Consider the following 25,428-nt stretch of genomic DNA (forward strand, 5'->3'; position numbering starts at 1 on the left):
GAGGACTTGCACCTTGTACCATTTTTTCACAAAAAGGATTTGTGGGAATAAAGTTATTTTAAATGTTGGCTATTTAAAGCACACATTAAAAAAATGGAAAAACAGGTGGTTAAAATACTAATAAATTAAGCTTTGATGTAGCTTTCCCATAGACTATAAACAATAAGCAATTTGTTAGCCTGTCTCAGCAATCGATAAACACCTCACACCCATTGCGTTGGGACATCTCTGATCTCTTGACCATGAACAGTGATAAAGAGAGAGTCACAGGGACATGGACAGTCATTCAGGTCTCTGACAGAAAGCAGAGATGGAAAACCAGCAAGCGTCAGATGTTTAGCATACAGGAGGGTAGTAAAGAGTTATTTTTAAGTCAAGTAAGACGACCCACTGATGTGGCCATTATTTTGTATTATTATACAAATCCGAGTTGTACTGATTTAAAGAAGAGAATCGGATCATAACTATTGATAGTCTTCAATTGGTGTGAAAGAAAACAATTCACATCTAGACTAGCCGTGCCAAATGTTTTCTTGGCCCAGCTACAGAGAGATCGAAGAAGCACATGTGAAATATCCGCGTATCCAGCTCAGATTGCAATGGGGTACTATTGTTTGTAAGCATTTATATAGTGCCGTGCACGTTCAATAAAAATACTTTTGTAGTGTTTGAATGCAGCTGTCAATCTGCGTACAGTAAGGATCCACAAACTGCAATGATGTAACCGGCCAGATGATCAGTTTTAGTGATGTTTGTTGAGGATTAAATATTGGTCAGGACACACAGAGGAAAACTCTCCTGTTCTTCAAATAGTGCCACGAGATCTTTTACGTCCTCCTGCGAGGATAGTCGGGGTCCTGGTTTAACATATCTGAAAGATGGCACCTCCGACAGTACAGCCCCACTCAGTGCAGCACTGATTAGTCAGCCGAGATTATGTGCTCGAGTCGCGAGTTGGGGCTTAAACCCACACCATCTAACTCGGACACAAAGATGCTATCCACTGAGCCAAGGCTGAGGTTTTAGTTAGATTTTGAGTGTATGGGCACTCTCCTACATGCAAGACACTTAGACTGCTTACGAGAGTGACCGACACTGCTGTACTCGAGAATATCTATGCCAAAACTCCGGATTTGTAACAAACAAACAGATTTGAAGGTGTCAGTTCCTGAGTGACCTGATCTCTGCCTGGGGAGAATTTAAGAGGGTAGTTGGCATCAGGATCCTTGGACTAGAGAGAGGGGAGAAATCGAACTGGGCTCCTATACTTCACTGCAATAGAGGGATTCCTGCTATAAAGGGCGCATTTGGCCAGATATCAGGAATTTCCTGTGGCTGTGGCTCAGTGGGCAGCACACTTGCCTCAGAGTCAGAAAGTTGTGGGTTCAGATTCTACTCCAGGGACTTGAGCACATAAATCTAGGCTGACACGCCAGTGCAGTGCTTAGGGAGTGTTGCACTGTCGGAGGTGCTGTCTTTTGGATGGACGTAAAAGATCCTATGACACTATATTGAAGAGGAGTCGGGGAGTTATTCCTGGTGTCCTGGCCAATATTTTTCCCTCAGTCAACACAACAAAAAAAAACAGATTATCTGGTCATTGTCACATTGCTGTGTGTGGGAGCTTGCGGTGTGCAAATTAGCCGCCGCATTTTCCACATTACAACAGTCACTACACTCCAAAAGTACTTCATTGGCTGTAAAGTGCTTTGAGACGTCCGGTGGTTATGAAACGCGCTATATAAATCCAAGTCTTTCTTTTCTTTCAAACAGTGCAGTGACACTCAATGTCTGGGTTCACACATAGAAAGCACCACCTGGCAAGATCCTGGAAGGCCAGACCAATGGGAACCCACCAAGCATAGAGTCAGTACCTTCATAAAAGGACAAATGGATAAAGTTGACAGAAAAAAAACAGTGTGTAATGCGGACACGTCTGCTCGGTAACTGGTAGAACACTGCAACCAGAATATAAACTGGAACACATGCTGTGCAACTAGAATACACACAGCAACACACGGGCGTGTAACTGCAACACAGAGTGTAATTAGATAACAACCTGGAGCACACACTGTGCAACTCGAATACAAACTGGAACTGACACTAACCAACAATAAACTGGAATCGAAATGTTATGTAGCTAGCATACAAACAGAAACATGCTGTACAAGTAGAATACAAACTAGAATACAAGCGAGAACATGTGTAACTAGAATACAATCTGGAACACACACTGTACAATTAGATCATAAACTGGCACACATTGTGCTACAAGAATACATACTGCAATGCACAAGTTGTCCAAAGCCATAAAGCTCATAGGGGTAGCAGCCAGTAAAATCACATCACACTCAGACCAGGTAATTAAAGGCTCATTAATTCAGTAACGTAACTCATGCAGCCTTCAGAGACTTACCATCAGAGAACGAGAGGACCGGGTGTAGACAGGGATCCAACAGTGCTAGGCGTTCTGACACGGGCATGTCATACTGATTCTCTTGTGACTCAGAATTCTTGGAGCCACATGTAATACAAGAAGTTGTGACGTCACAGCTACATCGCACTGTAAGAGGGCGTTGGATCTGCAAACAGGTAAAAGAAAAAGAATCAACACAATGATGATCGGCAGTAAATGCTGTACAAAGTAATGCATACAAGAGTCCATATCACTGTTTGTGCGAGTGATTAACAGTTTAAAGGTTGCAGCATAGCTTTTACACTAAATACCAAATTACCATGGGCAGCACACAGAATTCCACTGTAATGGGGCTCGCCACATCTCCCTGGCTGCCAATAAAGATGCAACAGTGACCTTTGATGTCTAGTTTAAGTGCAGATGTACAGGACTCAACTCTCACCCTGCCGAGTTCCTGACACTGGCCAAATGTCCAAAACCGAATGGAGCAGGAAAGGGCAGGACACAGTGGGGGAAATCATGGTTCAAGTTTTGCCTATTTTGCTGCCATTGAAACTTTATCGAAAATCCTACTAATTAATCCCACTTTAACATGTGTGTTAATTGGGCAGCCACTCTAAACTCCAGGCTAAGTCCTAAATTGGTCAGGGCGGGAACCAAGCAGTCACACTGTGCAGGAAGACTGCAGTTATTCAGTGCCTCTTGGCAGGATATTGGTGGGGTGGGGTGGGGTGGGGTGCCTTTCACAGGGCAGCCTATCTGGCAGCCTTTCACAGCATTGACCAGGAAGCAGAGGCAGTGGCCAAGGCAGAGACGAGGGTCTAGTGTAATATAAACAGAGACAGGGTCTAGTGTAATATAAACAGAGACAGGGTCCAGTGCAATATAACCAGGGACAGGGTCCAGTGCAATATAACCAGGGACAGGGTCTAGTGTACTAGAAACAGAGACAGGGTCTCGTGTAATAGAAACAGAGGCAGAGTCCAGCTTAATGCAAGCAGAGACAGGATCCAGTGTAATATAAACAGGGAAGGAGGAGGAGGTATAGAATGAACACCTTTCATTGGTGGGTAACATGCAAAAATGATAAATAGGAACAAAGCAACAAGGAAGACAAAACATATCTAATCTTCCAAAAGCAAGAGTTTTCAGTTGCTGCGACTGAACATCGGACATGCACACACCCACCCCAACCATTCACTTACACAACATACTAGAATCATACAGCAAAGAGGGAGGCAGCCATTCGTGCACGCTCTTTGATTAGTCCTGTTCCCTGCAAATTTTTGTTTATTTATCCAATTCTCTTTCAAAGTTACTGTTGAATCTGCTCTTTCACGATCGTAACAAGTTACTGTGGGGAAAAAAAAATCTCATTTCCTCTGCTTCTTTTGTCAATTATCTTAAATCTGTGTTCTCTGGTTACCGACCCTACTGCCACTGGAAACAGTTTCTCCTTATTTACTCTATCAAAACCCCTAATGATTTTGAACATCTTTATTAAATCTCCCATTAAACACTTCTGGCTCTAAGGAAAACAATTCCAGCTTCTCTAGCTTCTCCACATAACTGAAGTACCTCATCCCAAGTACAATACTAGCATATCCCCAATTGACAACCCCAAATTCCTGACCCCAATCAACTGCTCATGTCACCCTTAGCCCAACTAACCACCAAACGTCTCCGAATCCTAACTACCCACCAAAATATCCCCAACTAATCATCTCAATGACTCCAAATCTCAACTAACCACCTCAGTATCTTCCAATCCCAACTAATCACCCAATGACTTGGACATGTATCATTGTTTCATTGTCACTCAAATTCCCAACCGAATAGCATTCTGGGAGCACTACCACCACATAAGACTGCAGTAGTTTAGGAAGGTAGCCCACTAGCATCTTCTCAAGCGCAACCAAGGATGGCCAATATATGCCGGCCTTGCCAGCGCTGCCCATATCCATACAACAAAAAAGAAAATCTCCAAGTGCCAACTAATCAGCCCAATATACTCCACCCAACCATCCCCAAATCCCCAAATCAACCACCTTTTTGCATCTCTCAACCACAACTACCTACTTTCTCACCATAATCCCCAACCCAAACTAATCCTTTTTATTCCAGAAATGACAGAAATAAATGTAGCCGCCTCCTGACCCCATTTGTACTGTTTGCTTCAACTTGCACCCGAACTAAACGGCCCTGTGGGTGAAAAAAAGATAATTGACTTCCCCTCTTCGTCCTAGCTTCCTCATTTTAAACTTGTGCTCAATGGGATTTGAACCCTTCACCACAATTTCCTTGGTTCAGTCTTGTTAATTTTCTTCAATCTTGAAAACTTCAATTAGGCTACCTCAACGTCATCTCTTTTTCAAATAAATGAACCCAACTACCTTCAGGGCGAAGGGAGATGTATAAGTAAATGCTACCTTTAGATATTTGACATAAAAAAACACCAATATTTGGACTGACTGGAGTCTATTGAGCAAGGATGCTCTCCCTGCTACGCCATTGTTGATGCCTTGGGTGCCCCATTACAAAAAAAACAGGAGCTGCGAGTTCAGACCGACTCAAGAGCCACTCGAGACATTTCAGTACACACAGAGAAACGTGCACCAATTGGGGCGTGGAGTAGGAATCAGCCAGTGTTTTCTGTCCAGTCATGCTTGCTGGAAAATGCAGAAGAATTGACTCAGCAGTGAAGCCCCCAGGGTCGTAGTGCCAGCCAACATTTGCTATCTAGACTTACACATTGGATGAGGTACCAGAGGGTTGCCCTGGGAACCCCAGTAGGAATCAGCACCTTGAGAAGGGGAGGGTAGCAAACTACTTAAAGATAAATCTAGATTCTTGCTGCTTCAGGATTGCCAAATCAGTGGCAATGGTCCCAGATTTCTGTACTTGGACCAGGTACAGTTTTGCCAAGAATCCAGGATACAGCAGTAGATTAATATAAGCAACAAACCATGAAGTTTTCTTTACTAGCGTGATGAATGAAATACCCTGGCATGCATCACGAACCAATACAGCATTAAGCTTCTCATTGGTTTGAGAATTTAATCCAATAACCTTCACGTATGCACTAGTCCTCTATATACAAGCAATGCGCCTGGTGATGCTTTTGCGATTCCCATCATCCTACTTGTGTCTGTGCTAATGTTTTACTGCAGCAATCCAAAACTCATTCCATTGCCACCGACTTGCACTCTCATCGGTCTCTACTTCACCCAATTTTCCCTGAAAGATCCAAACTATTCCTACTGACAAGGCATTCATGCTCCAACTCTCTCCTCACTCAGAGTGACAATTTTAAATAAGTGACCTTGTAGTTGGAATTATTATGCAATTAAGCAAGGTTACATTTTCACTCACTACAATATTTTTGCACTCACCTTTCGATTGATGGGCTGAACGTTGTTGGGTCTGACAAGCCTGCGCTTTTTACAGGTCAGCACTGGACGAACTCGAGCTGCGATGCAGGTGTTATCGGGAGGTATGGGCAGAGCATTCAACCTCTGCCTTTTATTTAGTAGCTCCTCAACATCCGAGCTATCGGTGGAACTGTTGTCTGGGAGTAAGCTGTGAACACTGCGAGTAGAAATAGTGTGCATGAACAGTGTTAAAAGATTAGAGGTTGTTTCAACTGTTGAATTTACACAGAGCCATCACCTAAATCAACCACCCATAACATGAACAAGAGGCAACTTCATCTGAAATCTACCATATTCACACATGAAATCCACAAAAATCTTCTTCCTCAGCAACACAGCACAGACTAAGAGTTCAAAGGATGTTTCCCACACGATGATGTGGTGGTGGGCGAGAGCTATTTTTGCAGGGAAAGTTTTTAAACTACATGAGATAGAGTAAAAAGTCCAGATGAGTTGGCAATTCTATCCTTTCACAGGCCACGTACAAACTGCTACACTATAGACGTAACCAAGCCCGTTATAAATCCAAGTTCAGTTAAACAGTCAGCTTACGCCAACACTATTCACCCCTTCAAAAGCTTAAAACTTGTCAGTTAGCATCCAGAAGGGCGCTGAGCACCTCAAATCTCATCGCCGAGAGCACGCAGAAATCAAGTGCAGGCAGCGGAAAGAGCGTGTGGCAAAACTGTTCCACTCACCCTTTCCCTCAACGACTGTCTGTCCCACCTGCAACAGGGACTGTGGTTCTCGTATTGGACTGTTCAGCCACCAAAGGACTCATTTTGAGGGGAAGCAAGTCTTCCTCGATTCCGAGGGAATGCCTATGATGATGATGCATCTTCAACAACCAGAACCAGTTCCAGAGCCCCCAGGTCACACAATCATCATTTTAGATGAATACTGATATTTGTGAAGAATCATGAGTGATGGGCACATTCGGTATTGCGCTGTTCGTTTCCTTTCTTCCATTGGAAGAAAACTACAACACCAAGGAAAAGACAACACACAGATACCTGCAGATCACTGAGCTTCAGCACAGCACAAGATCTCAAACTTGTTTTTCTGTCAATAGATTTATAAAAATGGGTGCGAGGACAACAAACGAGCACAATTCTGAGAGCCAGTTGTTACGCTCTAGGCTGGTAAGGCTAGCAGTGCACCGTACTGATTACTAACAAGCTGCATCATAGACTGGAGCAAAGTCATGCCTGCAATTCCCTGCAGTCGTTGCCTCATCTCAGAGACTCCAATAGCAGCTAGCTGCCTCCCAGGCAAATTATCCTTAGTGTTAATGGTGTTGGATTGTAACATCAGACAACAAACAAGATTGTGCAGCACAGTAGGACTTGCACAAATTAGAGTTTAATTATCGGCCATCTTGGCAGAAGAGGCTACAACATCCACAATGCACTGCAGAAGCACCTACTGGGCTCAGCGGATGTGATGCATCTTCAGTGGGACCCTTGGGTACCAGGTCACCAGTCAGGGACAGAGTTGTGGATACAGTAATGTAGTGACTCCAAGTGTAATTCCCATTTATTATCTGCTGGAGTATATGGCTTATTAGCCTTTAACAGAAAAGTGACTGTGGCGTATTAGAAACGTTTCCATCAGCACGACATGTCACTCCAGTTAAATACAGGCATTGGAGTGGTCCCTGCTAGAACACAAATGGAGGAACACAAAGGATATTATAAGTAACTGGTTTTGCAACCCTGTTGGAATCCTGGATTACAATCTCACTTAGCAAACCTTGTGTATAATGCTGGTAGTGCACCAAGCGAGTGTGCCAAGTGCTGGAGCATGCACTAATGCTCACAATCCCCTGCACTGTGTACACTCTGTCTCAGGGGTGCTATTCAGGGGAGGCTTCAAGTGGCAGCCGCTGCTTCTCCAGTGCAAGATGAAGTGTGTGGGCATGGTGCCCTTGAGTACTCCTGTATGTGGGCGATGGTTGCATTAGCCTAGATCATGTCATCTTACTCCCTTGGCTAAGATTTGCATAGGGAGAAAGTATATTTGAAATTGAAACAAAAACAGTATAAACATCTCATTTTATCTTAACCGAATTTCTTGCTGACAGGGCATGAAACGGAGACTTTATTCCCTTACTGGATTAAACTTGCCATCTCAGTTTGCATCATACTGATGTGCCAAGTTACACAGCTCTCAGCAAGAGTTAAAGACAAAAGAAGGCACACTACAGAACTGGTTTCATGCTGTGACACAGCACCTCACTTAGGTTCGTACAATCAGTTTCTCCCCTTCACAAGCAGTGAAGTGTCATGGTGCATAATCCAATGGCAAGCAGTACAATATTCATCCAGCTTGTCTTTGGTTGAAAAATCATGTCTCAAATACCATCCCACCCACCTCAGTCCTGTACAACTCATGCACATCAGTCATCCAAACGTCAGCAGCCCGTGTACTAAATCGCACCAAGTCCCGCTCACCCCTGTGCTTTCTGTCCTACATTGGCTCCCAGTTAAACAACTCAATTTCAAAATTCTCATCCTTGTTGACAAATCACTCCATGGACTTGCCCCTCCCTATCTCTGGAATCTTTTTCAGCCTCACAATCCCACAAGATGTCTGCTCTCCTCATATTCTGGCCTCTTGAACATCCCTCATTATAACTGCTTAACCATTGGTGGACGTGCCTTCAGCTGCCTGTGCACGAAGCTCTGGAACTCCCTCCCTAAACCTCCCCACCTCTCTTTCCTCCTTTAAGACGCTCATTAAAACCTACTTCTTTAAGCAAGCTTCTGCCTTAATTTCTTCTGTGTCTCGATGTCAAATTTATCTGTTTGCCTGTAACATTGTTGTGAAGAGCCTTGGGATGTTTTCCTACGTTAAAAGCGCTATATAAATAAAAGCTATTACAACAAAGCTAGGTGGGAATGTAAGTTGTAAGGAGGATGCAAAGAGACTTCAAGGGGATATAGAGAGGCTAATGAGTGGGCAAGAACATGGCAAATGGAATATAATGCGAAGAAATTTGAAGTTATCCACTTGGTAGGAAAAATAGAAAAGCAGAGTATTTTTTAAATGGAGAGAGAATGGGAAAGGTTGGTGTTGAGGTACCTGGGTGTCTTTGTACACGAATCTGAAAGAGAACATGCAGGTACAGCAAGCAATTAAGAAAGCAAATGGTATGTTGGCCTTTATTACAAGATGATTTGAGTATGAATAAAGGCATCACTGCAATTATACAGGGCCCTGGTGAGACCACACCTGGAGTATTATGTAGTTTTGGTCTCCTTACCGAAGGAAGGATATACTTGCCATAGAGGGAGTGCAACGAAGGTTCACCAGACTGATTCCTGGGATGGGGGCATTGTCCTATGAGGAGAGATCGAGTAGACTAGGCCTATATTCCCTAGAGTTTCAAAGAATGAGATGATCTAATTGAAACATACAAAGTTCTTACAGGGCTCGACAGGGTAGATGCAGGGAGGATGTTTCCCCTGGCTGGGGAGACTAGAAACAGGGGTCACAGTCTCAGGATAAAGGACCGGCCATTTAGGATGTAAATGAGGAGAAACTTCTTCACTCAGAAGATGGTGGATCTTTGGAATTCTCTACCCCAGAGGGCTATGGTGGCTCAGTCTTTATTCAAGAGAGACCAATAGATTTTTGGATATTAAAGGAATCAAGGGATTATGGGGACAGTGCAGGAAAGTGGAGCTGAGGAAGATCAGCCATGATCTTATTGAATGGTGGAGCAAGCTCGAGGGGCCGAATGACCTACTCATGCTCCTAATTCTTATGTACTACATGGTTTCATATGGACGATCAGACTATTCTCTTCTATAAATAAGGAATACTTTGAACAAAACTCCCGAGGTTAATCTTTCCCTTTAGGGCAAGTGTCTCCTCCTCTGGTGCTTCATGCAATTGTTTTGAGAATGGCTCCAAATGCAACTGGCCTCAGCAACCCAAGGCCAGGATTCCCATCCCTCATCACTGTCCACTGATCCCCTGCTAGAAAGTTTGTGTAAAGTGGGTAGCCAAAATTGCATAGTATTCTAACCATGGCCAAACCAATATTTTGCTCAATATTTTACTATTTATAAAACCCCAAATGCTACTGGGCTTTTGTGTATTGCACATATGTTCTATACTCTCCCTCTTTCCTCATTTTTGTTGTTGCTTCAAGTTTGTCAAGTCCTCTCATCCTGCAATCACAATTTAGGGTAAATAATTAGCTCACATCTATTGTAACCATTCCCTTCAACAGTTTAGAGCCACGTGTCATACAGCTTGCAGTCCATGCACCCTGGAACAATCCAAATACCAACATGAAAGCAATATATCACCTGTTAACCACTCCATTGACAGGCCTAGGTTGACCGCAGGCTTTTGTTGGTGTAGATTCTGTTGGTGCAGAGCAAGATGTCACATATTCTATGGGGCGAATAGGGGGAACAACCTGGAAAACAAACATATACATCAGAACTGGTACAGCAACATGGAGAGAAGCACACAGCCCCCATTACAGTTCGCAAGCTCATTCAGTAAAGTCATAGATCACAATGATCACCTTTTGCATGAAGAATTTTGTTCTCCCAATGCTTGGATATCCTTTTTGCAGGATCACGACAATGCTCCAGGTATAGCCTGACCACGTATTGATGGACCTCAGCAGACTTGCATTCCAGTACATTTTGTTGGCTTTTTAAATTTTTTAGCCACACTACCAAGACACTGCCAGAAACAATCCCACTATTATTCCCAGCTCCCTTTCTCTGTCTGTGTCAATTCTGTACCATTCATTTTGCATTTGTATCATAAATGATTTTGTCCGATATGTAACATTTTGCATTTCTGTAAATTAAAGTTCATCTGCTTGCCCATTTGCCGTACTGCTCCATTAAACACATGTCACAGCTTCCACCTCACTGGTGGGTTCGAAAAAGTATTCTCTGATTTTTTTTTGGGTTGGGCCAATGTTGCCTTTAATTTTTTTCCTGCGAGGGCCCTTTAAATTTGCTGCGCGGCCGTACGCGTGGTTTCTCTTCCAGCGGCAGCGAGAAACAATGTGTACTCGTTACATGTTTGATATAGAAACAGAACCACGATGAAGTGAATTTTTTTTGGTAATGATTTTTTAAAACTTGCATTCTCTATTAGAAACAAAAACTGGAATTTTCCCTCCTAGGGTGGCCGCCATGGCGGATCAGGCACTCATTACTGGTTCCATCCCACTCCACACAATGACGTGACATCAATAGGACCTATTAAGCCCGCCCTACACGTTACCCGGCCCAATTAACTGGTGCAGGTTTGGTGATATCATCAACGATGCGTTTTCAGCCGGGATATTTAAAGTAGCCATGGCCGCATTGCATTTTCGGGTTCATCTAGGATAGTGCAGTCATTGCACTGCACAATTCCACAGCTATTCAGACAGAGAGGCAGAGGGTTGCACCCAGGTTCTCCAATGACTCCCTCCATATGCTTGTGAAGGGAGTCAGAGCATCCAGGGAGGTCCCTCTTCCCTGCTGATGGCTGGAAGAAAGTGCCCCAGTAGACCAAGACAGCATGGCTCTAAATTGCAGAGGAGGGCAATAGCAGGGAGGACCTGGTGCAGTGCTGGAAACATTTGTATGATCTTGCCAGATCAGGAAAGGCGATTCCAAAGGCACGCTCCCCTTCATCCTCCTGCGTCTCTCATCACATCCCCATCACTCTGCCTTCCCAAGCCGACTCCTGCACATCTTTACTCACACCAACATACCCTGTACCTCCACCCATCCCTCGCTATCGATATTATCACATCCCCATCTTACTAGTTACACCTCATTCTTGTGCAATCATACCAACTAACACAAGGCGGCCACTTGATTACCACCCCACTCCATCATAATCACCCTCTGCAGATGTAACCCATCCATTCCTTACTCACTCCATCACTCTAACTCAACCTTCTCTTCTTTCCTTCCTTGCAGGAAAAGAGAGCCCACACTAAGAGCGAGAGAAACAGAGATAGCCCTCCATCATTGGCCACCTTAGCAGCAGCAGAAGAGATTGCATTAGATTTGTTGGGAGTTGCTGAGCAGCTGAAGGTGGGAGCGAGGGGGACATCTCAGCAACCTGGTGGCAGAATTACATCTCATACAGCCACATGACATACAGCAGTCATTCATACACAGACTGATGTTAACAGCCATTGAATGGTCATAATGGTATGTGTACCCAATCTACATGACATCTAATTCATCTCTTTATTCGCCTGCAGGTCCATCAAGAGTACCCCGCCCCCCCATCTGTCCAGGAACAAGAGGAAGGTAACAGCTCAGAGGATCCTCCAGCCTCTGAGGGTGCACCATCACCAGACAGAAATGCACCCAGCAGCAGCGTAGAGACACACACCTCGGTGGGTTCTTCATGAGATATTGCTTGTCACCTTGTCTCTCTCAAATTACAACCGAGCAAGAACAGATGGTGGATACGGGGACAGTGAGGATTCTTCGCCAGAGGGCGCAAGACAGTCCTCGACTGGATGCCTTTGGGTGGGGGGGGGGGGGGGGGGAAAGGGCATCCAGAAAGAGGGCAATGTCTGCAAATGTGCAGAGAATGGAGGAATCCATCTCCAACATGTGCACCACCGTGTTGCAGGCGAAGGCTACTGTAGGCTCCTCCATGGATAGGATGGCCACCTACAAGGAGCAGTAAATGCGCCACGCACCAGAGTGCATGGTCTCGAGGAAGCATAGATAGCTATCTATGGAGAAAAGATGGCAGAGGCTCTTCGACATCCTCTTTAGGTGTCAGTGAAGAAGTGGGTCCTCATGGCCCCAGTGACGGGCAGCAAGGTGTTCCGCAGCTCCTTGCTAGCAGGAAGTGCAGCTGGTTCATGAGAGGGACGATGGTGAGAGGGGACATGGAATGCTCACACCCCCCACTCCATCAGTCCTAGATGCGTCCTCGGACAGCGATGGCTGAGTCTGCCCCTGCACAGTCAAAGGAGGAGCAGACTTTGGCGGGGCCACAGACTCCAAAACCCAGAGGATGACCACCAAAGGTTTCGAAGCAGTCACAACAGGGCAGTGAACAGGCTGCCTCTACCTCTGCTGAAGAGAAAGATGCCACACAATTAGATGCACGAGGACAGCCACTTGGTGTTTTATTCAGTGTTAATGTGAAGTTTCAGTTAATGTCACGTGAACCATAAATTTCTTTATTTTCAAAACTTTCTGGACTTCGACAAATTAGTGTGCACCTTTGGAAGTGGCTTAGTTAGTTGGAGTGAAGGGTCAGTCATAATGTTACCTCCAACAATGGTGGTGACTGTGAAAGGAATGGATTGGTCATTGTAGGGATGCTTTATGATGAGGCTGTGGGGTGTTGCCAACCTGGCAAAGCATGTGGCAGCCACAAGGGTTTACTACGTAAAAGTTAAGTAAATCTGGCCATGATGAGGCCATCCCTGGCCTCCCAGGCAGCAATGTGCTCGAGTGCTGGTGCCATCTGCACCGCAAGTGTCTCCAAGTCCTGCTCCTCATCGTCTTCCAGATGATGCTGCTCCTCCTCTTCTGAAAAGGCTGTGCACTCAGTGCCATGTACCTCATGCAACGCGCTCCGATTTTGGAGACCCAGGCTGGTGTGCACTGAAGGGCTCCTCTAGATCTGTCAAGACATCTGAATTGCATTTTGAGCATGCCCATTGTCTGCTCTATGACACATCTGGTGGAGACGTAGCTTTCATATCACGTCTCCTTGGTCAGTACTTGGCCTCCTCAAGGGTGTCATAAACCACGCCTTCAGTGAATAGCCCTCGTCTCCAAGCAGCCAGTGGAATGTCTGTTTGGAGGAGTGAAGAGCTGAGGGAGGATGGAGAGGCGAAGGACGAAATTGTCCTGGCAACTGCCAGGAAATCTGACGCACACTTGCATGATGATCTTCCTACGGTTGTAGAAAAGCTGCACATTGAGGGAGTGGAATCCCTTGCAGTTGACAAACACTCCTGGGATATGATGGGGAGCCCTGATGGCCACTTGTGTGCAGTCGATGATGCCCTGCACCCATGGAAAGCCAGTCAGAGCAGCAAAGCCCGAGCGACTGTTCAGTAACACTGGTTCCATCAGTGGTAAAGTTGGCTGACTTGTCAAAGAGGGTATTGGTGACCTGTGTGATGCATCTGTGGGCGGCCGACAGAGATGCCACAAATGTCTGCTGCAGATCTCTGGAAGGAGCCTGAGGTGAAGAAGTTGAGGATGCTGGTGACTTTGACAGCCACTGCTAAGCTGTCTCCACTCGGTTACAGGTCTTGCTCCAACAATGAGCAAATGTCTGCGGCGACCTGGTGCTCAGTCACGTTGAGGAAGCTGACCCTCTGCCGGTGTTGCAGGTATCCACCAGCGCGGTGCAGCCCTGCGCTGATGCCCTCTGCCCTGTGCAGCATCAGAGCGTTAAGGTTGGGGGTGGTATTGTTGGGACTCATCGTGGTCAGATTCTGAGGACCAAGGCGAGACAGTATAGACGGCACCCATGCTGATGGAATAGATGGCAGGTCAATTAGAGTTGACAAAAGCAATGTGTCAATGGTGAGAGGGGTTATACTGGAGGGAGACTTTGCTGGAAAGACTTGCCGCCTGCAGGAAGCTCAATCAGTGCTGGGAATGCAGTCAGCAATGGCTTCTGTCTGAGGAAAGTGAGCAGCTGTCAGCTGGGAGCTTTCATACTACATTTGATGCTGCCAACTGATCAGCTGGATCAATGGCCTCTGAACTCATGCTTCAGGTTGACAGACGTGGTTCCCGAACAGCGCGAGTCCCGTCGGCATCCAGTGAAATTGGAACTGTAACGTTAAAAAGCCTCCCAAAGGTCTGATCAGCAACTGCTAATACTTCAAATTGGGTCGCCCGCCCGCCTCTGCTGGTTGGGTCACTGCCGGGCTGACAGATGCGCCCGAGGGAAAGGCGCATGGGGCAGGATGATGGCGGGTTCCCGACTCGCTCCAAGGAATGCCAACTTTCCCACCCGACCCGCCTCTGATCACGCCCAGACAGACCCTGGAAAATTCGGGCCAAAGTGTATGAAAGGCCGACTTTACATAGGCTATTTCTGACAGACAAAAAGTCACAAGCTTGGATAGCAGACAGGTTGGCTGCAGTTGGCATCACATGGTGTGAAGTGTTAGGGAAAGGCACAAGGTGTCCAAGGTGTTCATTGTTGAAATGACTGTATTCCATCACATTCAATCGCATTCTTTCTCGACAATGATAAGACTGTGTGTATAAAGCTAAAGAAATGAAGGATAGGCAGGTGAATGTGAAGAATGAAACACTGGCAAAAACGAACAGGCTCCAGGGGCCTGGGAGAAGAAAGCACGAGGACAAACCACACCACCAGCATGCTGTTTGGCAGGAGGGCGCCACCTCAAGCAGAATGCTGGGCTAGGCCGCCACGCTGCTCCTTTCGCTCCCCAGCCTGCTCACAAGTTCAGACAAATTTCAGCCTGCGAGCACCATCGGAGCAGGTCGGGGAGTGGAAGGAGCAGCGTGGCGGCCTAGCCCAGCAGGCTGAGCGAACCCCAGCTTGTGGGCACCATCGGAGCAGGTCGGGGAGTGAAAGGAGCAGCGTGGAGGCCTACCACTCCAGAGAGCAGCACGTGCTGCAGCAGGAGAGCAACAGCAGTGAAAAGGGACATCAGCAAGGTCCATGTCGGTGATTAGAGCGGCGAGGTTGAGGGGCGAAGGAGCAGCGGGAGACTGTAGAGGGATGTGATCGGGGCCCAGGAGAGGCGAGAGTTCAGGGCCCAGAAGAGGCGAGGGCCCAGGGACAGCACGGGCCAGCCCACACTGCAATATGTGTGGGCACTAGGTCTGTGCAGCCGAGCAGGTCTCCAGTCGTCCTGGTTAATCCTTGCGACTGGACCAAGACCTAGCTCTGTCAAGCCCATGTGGTGGCTGGTGTGCAACGGTCACCACACGTTAAAAAAAATCCAACCACAGGCATCTTCCACCTTCAAGATTTAGTTCAGACCTGGAATTTTAGGTCCATCATTGAAACAAGTGAACTTTTTGACGTGGAAGCAATTCTTCTTCGGTTCGAGGGACTGCCTATGATAAACTCAAGCACCAGACTGCAAGAAGTATCCTATGTTTAGAAAGTGAGCGGGTAGTATTTTATTTTATGTATTGAGGCTAACCACCTGTTGGCTTAGGCCTTTAGAGTGTAAAGTCTACAGTGTGTGGCATATTCCATCAGCCAGTGTGGAGCAAGAGCTTACTGTTACAAACACCAGGTCTGTATGTAATATGCATGCTCCATATATGAGGACCGCCTACAGGATGCCCAGTGATGTTGATTGCAAAAACATAATTAGCATAAAAATCCCAAAATATGACAAGTTCATGTTTTGAGTGCGCAAACTCTTCCAAAAGATTTCAGCGATGAGGTTTCTGAACAGGTGGCGACAGCACACACATTCATAGAAACATAGCTCTTGGTCCGTAGCACTTTAAGTGCACATCCAAGTATTTTTTTTAAATGTGGTGAGGGTTTCTGTCTCTACCACCTTTTCAAGCAGTGAGTTCCAAACCCCCATCACCCTGAAGAAATTTCCCCTCATATCCCCTCTTAACCTCCCCCCGATTACTTTAAATCTACGCCCCCTGGTTGTTGACCACTCAGCCAAGGGGAACAGATCCTTCCTATCCACTCGATCCAGGCCCCTCATAATTTTATGTACCTCAATCAGGTCTCTCCTCAGCCTCCTCTGTTCCAAAGAAAACAGACCCAGCCTATCCAATTTTTCCTCATTGCTAAGATTCTCCAGACCAGGCAACACACTTGTAAATCTCCTCTGCACCCTTTCCAGTGTAATCACGTCTTTCCTGTAATGCGGTGACCAGAACTGCATACAGTACTCGAGCTACGGCCTAACCAGTGTTTAATACAGTTTAAGCATAACCACCTTGCTCTTGTATTCCATGCCTTGACTAATAAAGGCAAGTATTCCATGCCTTCTTAACCACCGAGCCTGCTACCGTCAGAGATCTGTGGACCTGCACTCCAAGGTTTCTTTTGTTCCTCTACACTTCAGTGTCGTGCTATTTAATGTGTATTCCCTTGCCTTGTGAGACCTCCCCAAATGTATTACCTCACATTTCTCCGGATTGAATTCCATTTGCCACTTTTCTGCCCACCTGACCAGTCCATTGATATTTTCCTGCAGTCCGCAGCTTTCTTCATCATCAACCACACAGATTATTTTATTGTCATCTGCAAACATCTTAATCATACCCAGAGAAGAGGAATCAACACAATTTCCTTTTCAGAAGTGTTTAAAATTAGGATTAGTGTGTTCAAATCCTACCTGTTTACCCACAATTTTGGGCAGTGAAGAATGACTACAGACCGACATCTCAAGCTTGCCACCAGTGCCATTAGCTTTCAGTTCAGGTATAGACGGACAATCAGCTCCATCTGGGGAGCTCATGAGCAGCCGGCTCAGGTCTTGTGGGGGCGGAGAGTCTCCAAGCATAACTGAACCCTATGGGAAAATGTTCAGATTCAGCAATGCATTTACTCAAAATCACGTGCAATGTGAAGTTCAATTACTAAAATTTAAAGTCATCCATTTATCATCCAAAATATTTAGCATGCACAGCAGTGTTGTCACAAAGTGTATGTGGGACATTGGTACTAATACTGAATAGGAAAGATTGTGCAGAAGCACATGCACTTTGTTGTGCCAAATATGTATCATGACTTTAACCATTTTGAACTATTCCGCGTCACCTCAGTACTTCACACTAGTAACATAGAAAATAAGTGCAGTAGGCGGCCATTCGGCCCTTCGAGCCTGCACCACCATTCAATAAGATCATGTCTGATCATTCACCTCAGTATCCCTTTCCTGCTTTCTCTCCATACCCCTTGATCCCTTTAGCCGTAAGGTCCATATCCAACTCCCTCTTGAATATATCCAATAAACTGGCATCAACAACTCTCTGCGGTAGGGAATTCCACAGGTTCACAACCCAGTGAAGAATTTTCTCCTCATCTCAGTCCTAAATGGCCTACCCCTTATCCTTAGACTGTGACCCCTGGTTCTGGATTTCCCCAACATCGAGAACATTCTTCCAGCATCTAACCTGTCCAGTCCCGTCAGAATTTTATACGTTTCTATGAGATCCCCTCTAATCCTTCTAAACTCCAGTGAATACAGGCCCAGTCGATCCACTCTCTCCTCATATGTTAGTCCTGCCATCCCAGGAATCAGTGAACCTTTGCTGCACTCCCTCAATAGCAAGAACGTCCTTCCTCAGATTAGCAGACCAGAACTGAACGCAATATTCCAGGTGAGGCCTCATCAAGGCCCTGCACAACTGCAGTAAGACCTCTCTGCTCCTATACTCAAATCCCCTAGCTATGAAGGCCAACATACCATTTGCCTTCTTCACCACCTACTGTACCTGCATGCCAACTTTCAATGACTGATGTACCATGACAACTAGGTCTCGTTGCACCTCCCCTTTTCCTAATCTGCCACCATTCAGATAATATTCTGCCTTCGTGTTTTTGCTCCCAAAGTGGATAACCTCACATTTATCCACATTATACTGCAGCTGCCATGCATTTGCCCATTCACCTAACCTGTCCAAGTCACCCTGCAGCCTCTTAGTGTCCTCCTCATAGTTCACACTGCCACCCAGCTTAGTGTCATCTGCAAACTTGGAGATATTACACTCAATTCCTTCATCATTAATGTATATTGTAAATAGCTGGGATCCCAGCACTGAGCCCTGCGGCACCCCACCAGTCACTGCCTGCCATTCTGAAAAGGACCCGTTTATCCCGACTCTCTGCTTCTTGTCTGCCAACCAGTTCTCTATCCACGTCAGTACATTACCCCAAATAACATGTGCTTTAATTTTGCACACCAATCTCTTGTGTGGGACCTTGTCAAAAGCCTTTTGAAAGTCCAGATACATCACATCCACTGGTTCTCCCTTGTCCACTCTACTAGTTACATCCTCAAAAATTCTAAAAGATTTGTCAAGCATGATTTCCCCTTCATAAATCCATGCTGACTTGGACCGATCCTGTCACTGCTTTCCAAATGCACCATTTCATTTTTGATCATTGATTCCAACATTTTCCCCACTACTGATGTCAGGCTAACCGGTCTATAATTACCTGTTTTCTCTCTCCCTCCTTTTTTAAAAAGTGGGGTTACATTAGCTACTCTCCAGTCCATAGGAACTGATCCAGAGTCGATAGACTGTTGGAAAATGATCACCAATTCATCCACTATTTCTAGGGCTACTTCCTTAAGTACGCTGGGATGCAGACCATCAGGCCCCAGGGATTTATCGGCCTTCAATCCCATCAATTTCCCGAACACAATTTCACACCTAATAAGGATTTCCTTCAGTTCCTCCTTCTCACTGGACCCTCAGTTCCCTAGTATTTCCGGAAGGTTATTTGTGTCTTCCTTTGTGAAGGCAGAACCAAAGTATTTGTTCAACTGGTCTGCCATTTTTTTTTTCCCCCATTACAAATTCACCTGAATCTGACTGCAAGGGACTTTTGTCTTCACTAATCTTTTTCTCTTCACATATCTATAGAAGCTTTTGCAGTCAGTTTTTATGTTCCCAGCAAGCTTTCTCTCATACTCTATCTCCCCCCTCCTAATTAGACCCTTTGTCCTCCCCTGCTGAATTCTAAATTTCTCCTAGTCCTCAGGTTTGCTGCTTTTTCTGGCCAATTTATATGCCTCTTCTTTGGATTTAACACTATCCCTAATTTCCCGTGAGCCACAGTTGAGCCACCTTCCCCGTTTTATTTTTACTCCAGACAGGGATGTACAATTGTTGAAGTTCATCCATGTGATCTTTAAATGTTTGCCATTGCCTACATTTCCTTTCAGTGTCTTTCAAAAAGCTCTCTCCAGACAATGTTAAACTTTGAGTGGTAAAATCTTCAAACATAACAAAAGAAACCCAAAATGGTCTGTGCAAAGAATGGCCCACAATTACCAGTGCACCCATTTTATGAGAACCCAACATCCATTAGCCTTTCATAGAATCATAGATATCATCATCATCATCATAGGCGGTCCCTCAAAACGAGGATGACTTGCTTCCAGGCCAAAAAAAGGACAAGTTCACAGGTGTTTCAATGAAGGACCCGAACTACATCCTGAAGGGTGGAAGATGTCTGTGCGTGCATTTTTTTTTAAAAAAAACGTGGGGTGGCCGTTGCACACCAGCCACCACACGGGCTTGACAGAGCTAGGTCTTGGTCCAGTGGCAAGGATTATCCAAGACAACTGGAGACCAGCTCTGCTGCACAGACCTAATGCGCACACATATCGCAGTGTGCCCCTGGGCCCTGAACACGCACCTCCCCAGGGTCCCGATCACATCCCTCTACAGTCTCTCGCCGCTCCTGCTGTATCTGACCACGCTCCAATCACCGACCTGGATCTTGATGACGTCACTCTCCACAGCCGTCGCCCTTCTGCTCCCTGAAGGGGCCTCCATGCTGCCCATGGCCGCCACTCGCCGCTCCTTTTATGGCCCTGACCTGCCGTTGATGTTCCCTCACAGGTCGAAGCCTCCACGCTGCCCATGGGCGCCACTCGCCGCTCCTTTTACTATAGCTGTACTATCTGGATCAGGAGGGTCCCAGCTATCAACTGAAGTCTTTCAAAGAAATGAGAAATTATGGAAGAGTCCCCCAGTCTTTTCGCTACCGATTTGTTGAGTATGTTGACTCTGAAACACGTGTTTCCTCTTAATGAAAATAGCCATCTGCAAAACTCAAAAACTATTCCAATGTAGTTCAGTTTCCGTTTGCCCTCCTTTCATGGTCGAGTGTAAGGTTCAAATCCAGGACTGTAACAAGAGGGGAAATGGCCTCTGGAAAGGCAGAGTAAAATAATAGATGGTTGCAGCATGGAAGACGACCATTCGGCCCGTTGGGCCCGCACCGGCTCTCTGCAAGAGCACTTCAGCTTGTCCCACTCACCTGCCCTTTCCCAGTAGCCCTGCAAATTTTTTCCTTGATGTACTTGTCCAATTCCTTTTTGAAAGCCACAATTAAGTCTGCCTCCAACACCCTGTCAGGCAGTACATTCCAGATCCTAACCACTCGCTGTGTAAAAAAGCTTTCCCTCATGTTGCCTTTGGTTCTTTTGCCAACCACCTTAAATCTGTGTCCTCTGGTTCTTGACCCTTCTGCCAATGGGAACAGTTTCTCTCTATCTCGTCTGTCAAGATCCCTCAAGATTTTGAACACATCATCAAATCTCCTCTCACCCTCAGCTTCTCCAGTCTATCCACCTAACTGAAGTCCCTCATCCCTGGAATCATTCTCGTAAAGCTTTTTTGCAACTTCTCGAAGGCCTTCACATCCTTCCTAAAGTGCGGTGCCCAGAATTGGACACAATTCTCCAGTTGATGCCGAACCTGTGTTTTACACAGGTTCATCATAATTTCCACGCTTTTACACTCTTTGACTCTATAGATGAAGCCCAGGATCCCGTAGGCTTTTTTAACTGCTTTCTCAACTTGCCCCGACACCTTCAACGATTTGTGCACATATTACTCCCCCCAGGTCTCTCTCTTCACGCATCCCCTTTCAGATTGTACCCTTTCATTATATTTCCTTTTCCTTTTCTGTTAGGTTTCATCTGCCACGTGTCCAGCCATCCCACCAGATGTCTATGTCCTCTTGAAATCTATCACTCTCCTCCTCACTATTCACAGTGCTTCCAAGTTTTGTTTCATCTGCAAATTTTGAAATTGTGCCATGTACACCGCATTCAAGTCATTAATATATATCAAGAAAAGCAGTGGTCCCGGAACCGACCCCTGAGGAACACCATTGTATACCTTCCTCCAGTCCGAAAAACAACTGTTCATCACTCCCCTCTGTTTCCTGTCATTTTGCCAATTTTGTATCCATGCTGCCACTGTCGCTTTTATTCCATGGGCTTCAACTTTGCTGGCAAGCCTATTATGTGGCACTTTGTCGAACGCCTTTTGGAAATCCGTATACACGTCAACCACATTGCCCTCATCAACCTTCTCCGTTACCTTATCAATAAACTCAATCAAGTTGGTTAAACATGATTTACCTTTAACAAATCATAGAATAATAGAAATTTACAGTATGGACGGAAGCCATTTTGTCCATCATGTCTGCACCAGTCAGCTTAACCCCACTTTCCAGCTCTCGGTCCGTAGCCCTGAAGTTTACAAACACTTAAGTGCACATCCAAGTATTTATTTTTTTTAAATTTGAGGGTTTCTGCCTCTACCACCCTTTCAGGCAGTGTGTTCCAGACCCCCCCCACCTTCTGGGTAAAGAAATTTTCCCTCATATCCATGCTGGCTTTCCTTAATGAATCCACACTTGTCCCTGATTATTGTTTCGAAAAGCTTCCCCACTACTGCGATTAAACTAACTGACCTGTAGTTGCTGGGTTTATGTTTACACCCTTTTGTGAACAATGGTGTAACATCTGCAGTTCTCCATCTTCTGATACCACCCCCATTTCTAAGGGGGATTGGAAGATTAGGGTCAGTACCTCTACGATCTCTTCCTTCACTATCCTCAGCGTCCGAGGATGTGTCCCAGTTGGTCCTGGTGACCTAGCTACTTTAAGTACAGCCAATGTTTCTAGTACTGCCTCATCAATTCTTCTCCCATCCAGTATCTCCTCGACCTCCTCCTTCAGTATGTATACGGCAGCATCTTCTTTCTTGAAGACAGACGAGGGTGGGATACAAAACAATTCATTGCTGACACTGCAAAAGTTAGCCAATGTGACCACCTATCTTCAAGTAAACCATGCCAATATATTTGAAAGGTTCACCAACAACTCTCTACAAGTCAATTCTGATTAATTTTAAACATTCAAAATTTATTACAACAATTACATCAACAGAATGTCCTGGGAGTTGTCACTGAAGCAGACTGTGTGATGGAACTGTATTATTATTAAAGAGGTTCAACACCAGATGATAGATTTGGGGGGAGTTACTCAGCCTTACCCCTTCCTGACTGGCAGTAATAATTCCTTGTCCTCAGGCGCCACTTCTCTCCCCATCATTCATCTCAAAATAAAACCACCACTGATTTTCCCGATATTTCCAACTTTTGACCGATGTCCAATCTCCCTTTCCTTGTGAAGGTCCCTGAAAACATCGCTGCCTCCCAGTTGCAATTCTTTCAAAGCTCTCCCATCAACTTCCACCCTTCTCATTGCAACAAAATAGCCCGAGCACAAGTCATGAATGCCCTTGTCTGAATGGGATGGTAGTTTATTAGTCCTTAATATTCTCAACCTACCTTTAGCGCTTGATATGGCTCATTCCGCTGCTATCCCTCCAAGAAATCTCCTTTATCGCCCAGCTCAGTCAGAATGCCCATGTATGGCTCCATTTCTACATGCCTGAATGCAACACCTTCATCAATGGCACCTCTTCCCTCTCCCATATCAACATCTCCAGAGTCCCCCCCAGGAATATATCCATGACCCATCCGCTTACTGATTTACATGCCAACACTCAGTGACATCATCTGCAGAAACATGGGATCAGCTTCAATATGTATGCTAATGAAACACAGCTCTTATCCACTTCTCTTGATGCTTCTATGCTGTCAATGCTGTGTGTCTGCATTAAGTCCTGGAACAACAACTTTCTCCAGGTCAAGATTGGGAAAACAAAAGCCATCACCTTCAATCCCCGCCACAAACTCTGCTCCCTTGCCACTGATTCCATATCCCTGACAAGCCACACTCAGGATAAACCTTGGCATCTTGCTAAACTCTGAGCTGAATTTTAAACACCACATGCTAATCTAGCAATCTGATTCACTACATTGTCTGCTATTGTCAACGTTACAATAAGTTTAACTGCATGCAGCCATATTACATGTTTCTTAACTGGGAAGAAAAAGCACTCCAGTTTTTCCCGCAGTAAGATTTTATCACTATTGATGAGATGCAATGGAAACTCATGGGAAAACTGACACGTGGAGTGGACTAACTGGATTGCTTTTCGAAAGATCCGGCGCAAACTCGATGGGCCAAATGGCCTCCTTCTGTGCTGTGGGTCGCCCCGACCTGTCTGAGAACACCACCGCAGGTCGGGGCTATAAATAGAGCTGGAGCGCTAGGCCCTGGAACATCGTGGCGGAGGAGCGGAAAATGAGGGTACAGGGCCCAGAAGAGCCGAGGGTCCAGGCACACTGCGATATGTGTGTGCACTAGGTCTGTATAGCAGAGCAGGTCTCCAGTCATCCTGGTTAACCCTTGCCACTGGATAAAGTCCACGCTCTGTCAAGCCCGTGTGGTGGCTGATGTGCAACGGTCACCACATGTTAAAAAAATCCACGCACAGGCATCTTCTACCCCTTCAATTGGAGTTCAGGATCTGGAACATCGGGTCCTTCATTGAAACATCTGTGAACTCTCGTGGAAACAAGTCATCCTTGTTTGAGGGACCGCCTATGATGAGGATGAGTGATTACACTCCAAAAGTACTTCATTGGCTGTAAAGCACTGAGACACGTCCGGTGATCTTGAAAGGCGCTATATAAATGCAAATCTTTCTTTTTTTTGCCACTACCTGAATCCATCTGCTACTCGATGTCTTCCTCACCTCCAGACTTACGAGTTCACTGCCTCCCTCCATAAAGTCAAACTTATGTAAAACTCTGCATGTATCTTGTCCCACACTAAGCCCCACTAACAAAGAATTGCCCTTTTCAGGCTTGTTGACCCACACAGGCTTCCTATCCCTGAATTCATTAAATTTAAAATCTTTTTCCTAGTCTGTAACAGACCAACGGCCTTGCCTACTCCATTTGCCTTTAACTCCTTCCAAATTTTTATTCCTCTCAACACGAACCCTGTCCCCCAAGCCATCATATCATCTACCCTATCTCATCAGTGGAAGCCTTCAGCTATCTAAGTCCTATTCTCCAGAACTCCAAGTATTTAATATAGGGTGACCATACATCCCCATTTTAAGGGGACAGTCCCTGGATGAGGTACTGTGTCCCTCGGCAAACATAGTCCCCGGTAGTGTCCCTGATTCACCAAACTCGTCCCCAAATAGACTCGAGCCATATTCATTGGAATACATGCATCATCATCATAGGCGGTCCCTCGAACGAGGATGACTTCCTTCCACGAGAGTTCACAGGTGTTTCGATGAAGGACCCGATGTTCCAGTCCTGAACTCCAGTTGAGGAGGTGGAAGATGCCCGTGTATTAATTTTTTTTTTTTTTTAAACGTGTGGTGACCGCTGCACATCAGCCACCACATGGGCTCGACAGAGCTAGGCCTTGATCCAGTGGCAAGGGTTAACCAGGACCAATGGAGACCTGCTCTGCTGCACGGACCTGGTGCGCACACATATCGCAGTGTGGGTTGGCATATATACATATCGTATTAAATCACACTTCTGGGTCAACGGATTGAACAGTGTAATTGTATTATTTATAAACAGTGTCTGAATGCACTTCAATAGTGTGACATCACATCTGCAATAATTATATTAACATTTGTTTTGCATTTATAATGTATTTGTGCAACAGTTAAAAAA

At 45.6% G+C, this 25,428-nt stretch overlaps 1 protein-coding gene across 9 annotated transcripts in view; it reads right to left on the reverse strand.

Moving 5' to 3' along the window:
• LOC139234015 (KAT8 regulatory NSL complex subunit 1-like) overlaps positions 1-25,428 on the reverse strand; it is a 217,478-nt gene that overhangs the window by 40,707 nt on the left and 151,343 nt on the right. For all 9 annotated transcript variants that reach the window (XM_070864840.1, XM_070864837.1, XM_070864836.1 and 6 more), the window contains 4 exons: positions 17,174-17,350; positions 10,167-10,279; positions 5,809-6,004; positions 2,417-2,582 (listed from right to left, as the gene is read on the reverse strand). In XM_070864840.1, the coding sequence (XP_070720941.1) occupies positions 2,417-2,582; positions 5,809-6,004; positions 10,167-10,279; positions 17,174-17,350 (652 nt within the window). The remainder of the gene's footprint in view (positions 1-2,416; positions 2,583-5,808; positions 6,005-10,166; positions 10,280-17,173; positions 17,351-25,428) is intronic.

Source organism: Pristiophorus japonicus, chromosome 21 (assembly GCF_044704955.1).
Source record: "Pristiophorus japonicus isolate sPriJap1 chromosome 21, sPriJap1.hap1, whole genome shotgun sequence".
Taxonomy (NCBI): Eukaryota; Metazoa; Chordata; class Chondrichthyes; family Pristiophoridae; genus Pristiophorus; species Pristiophorus japonicus.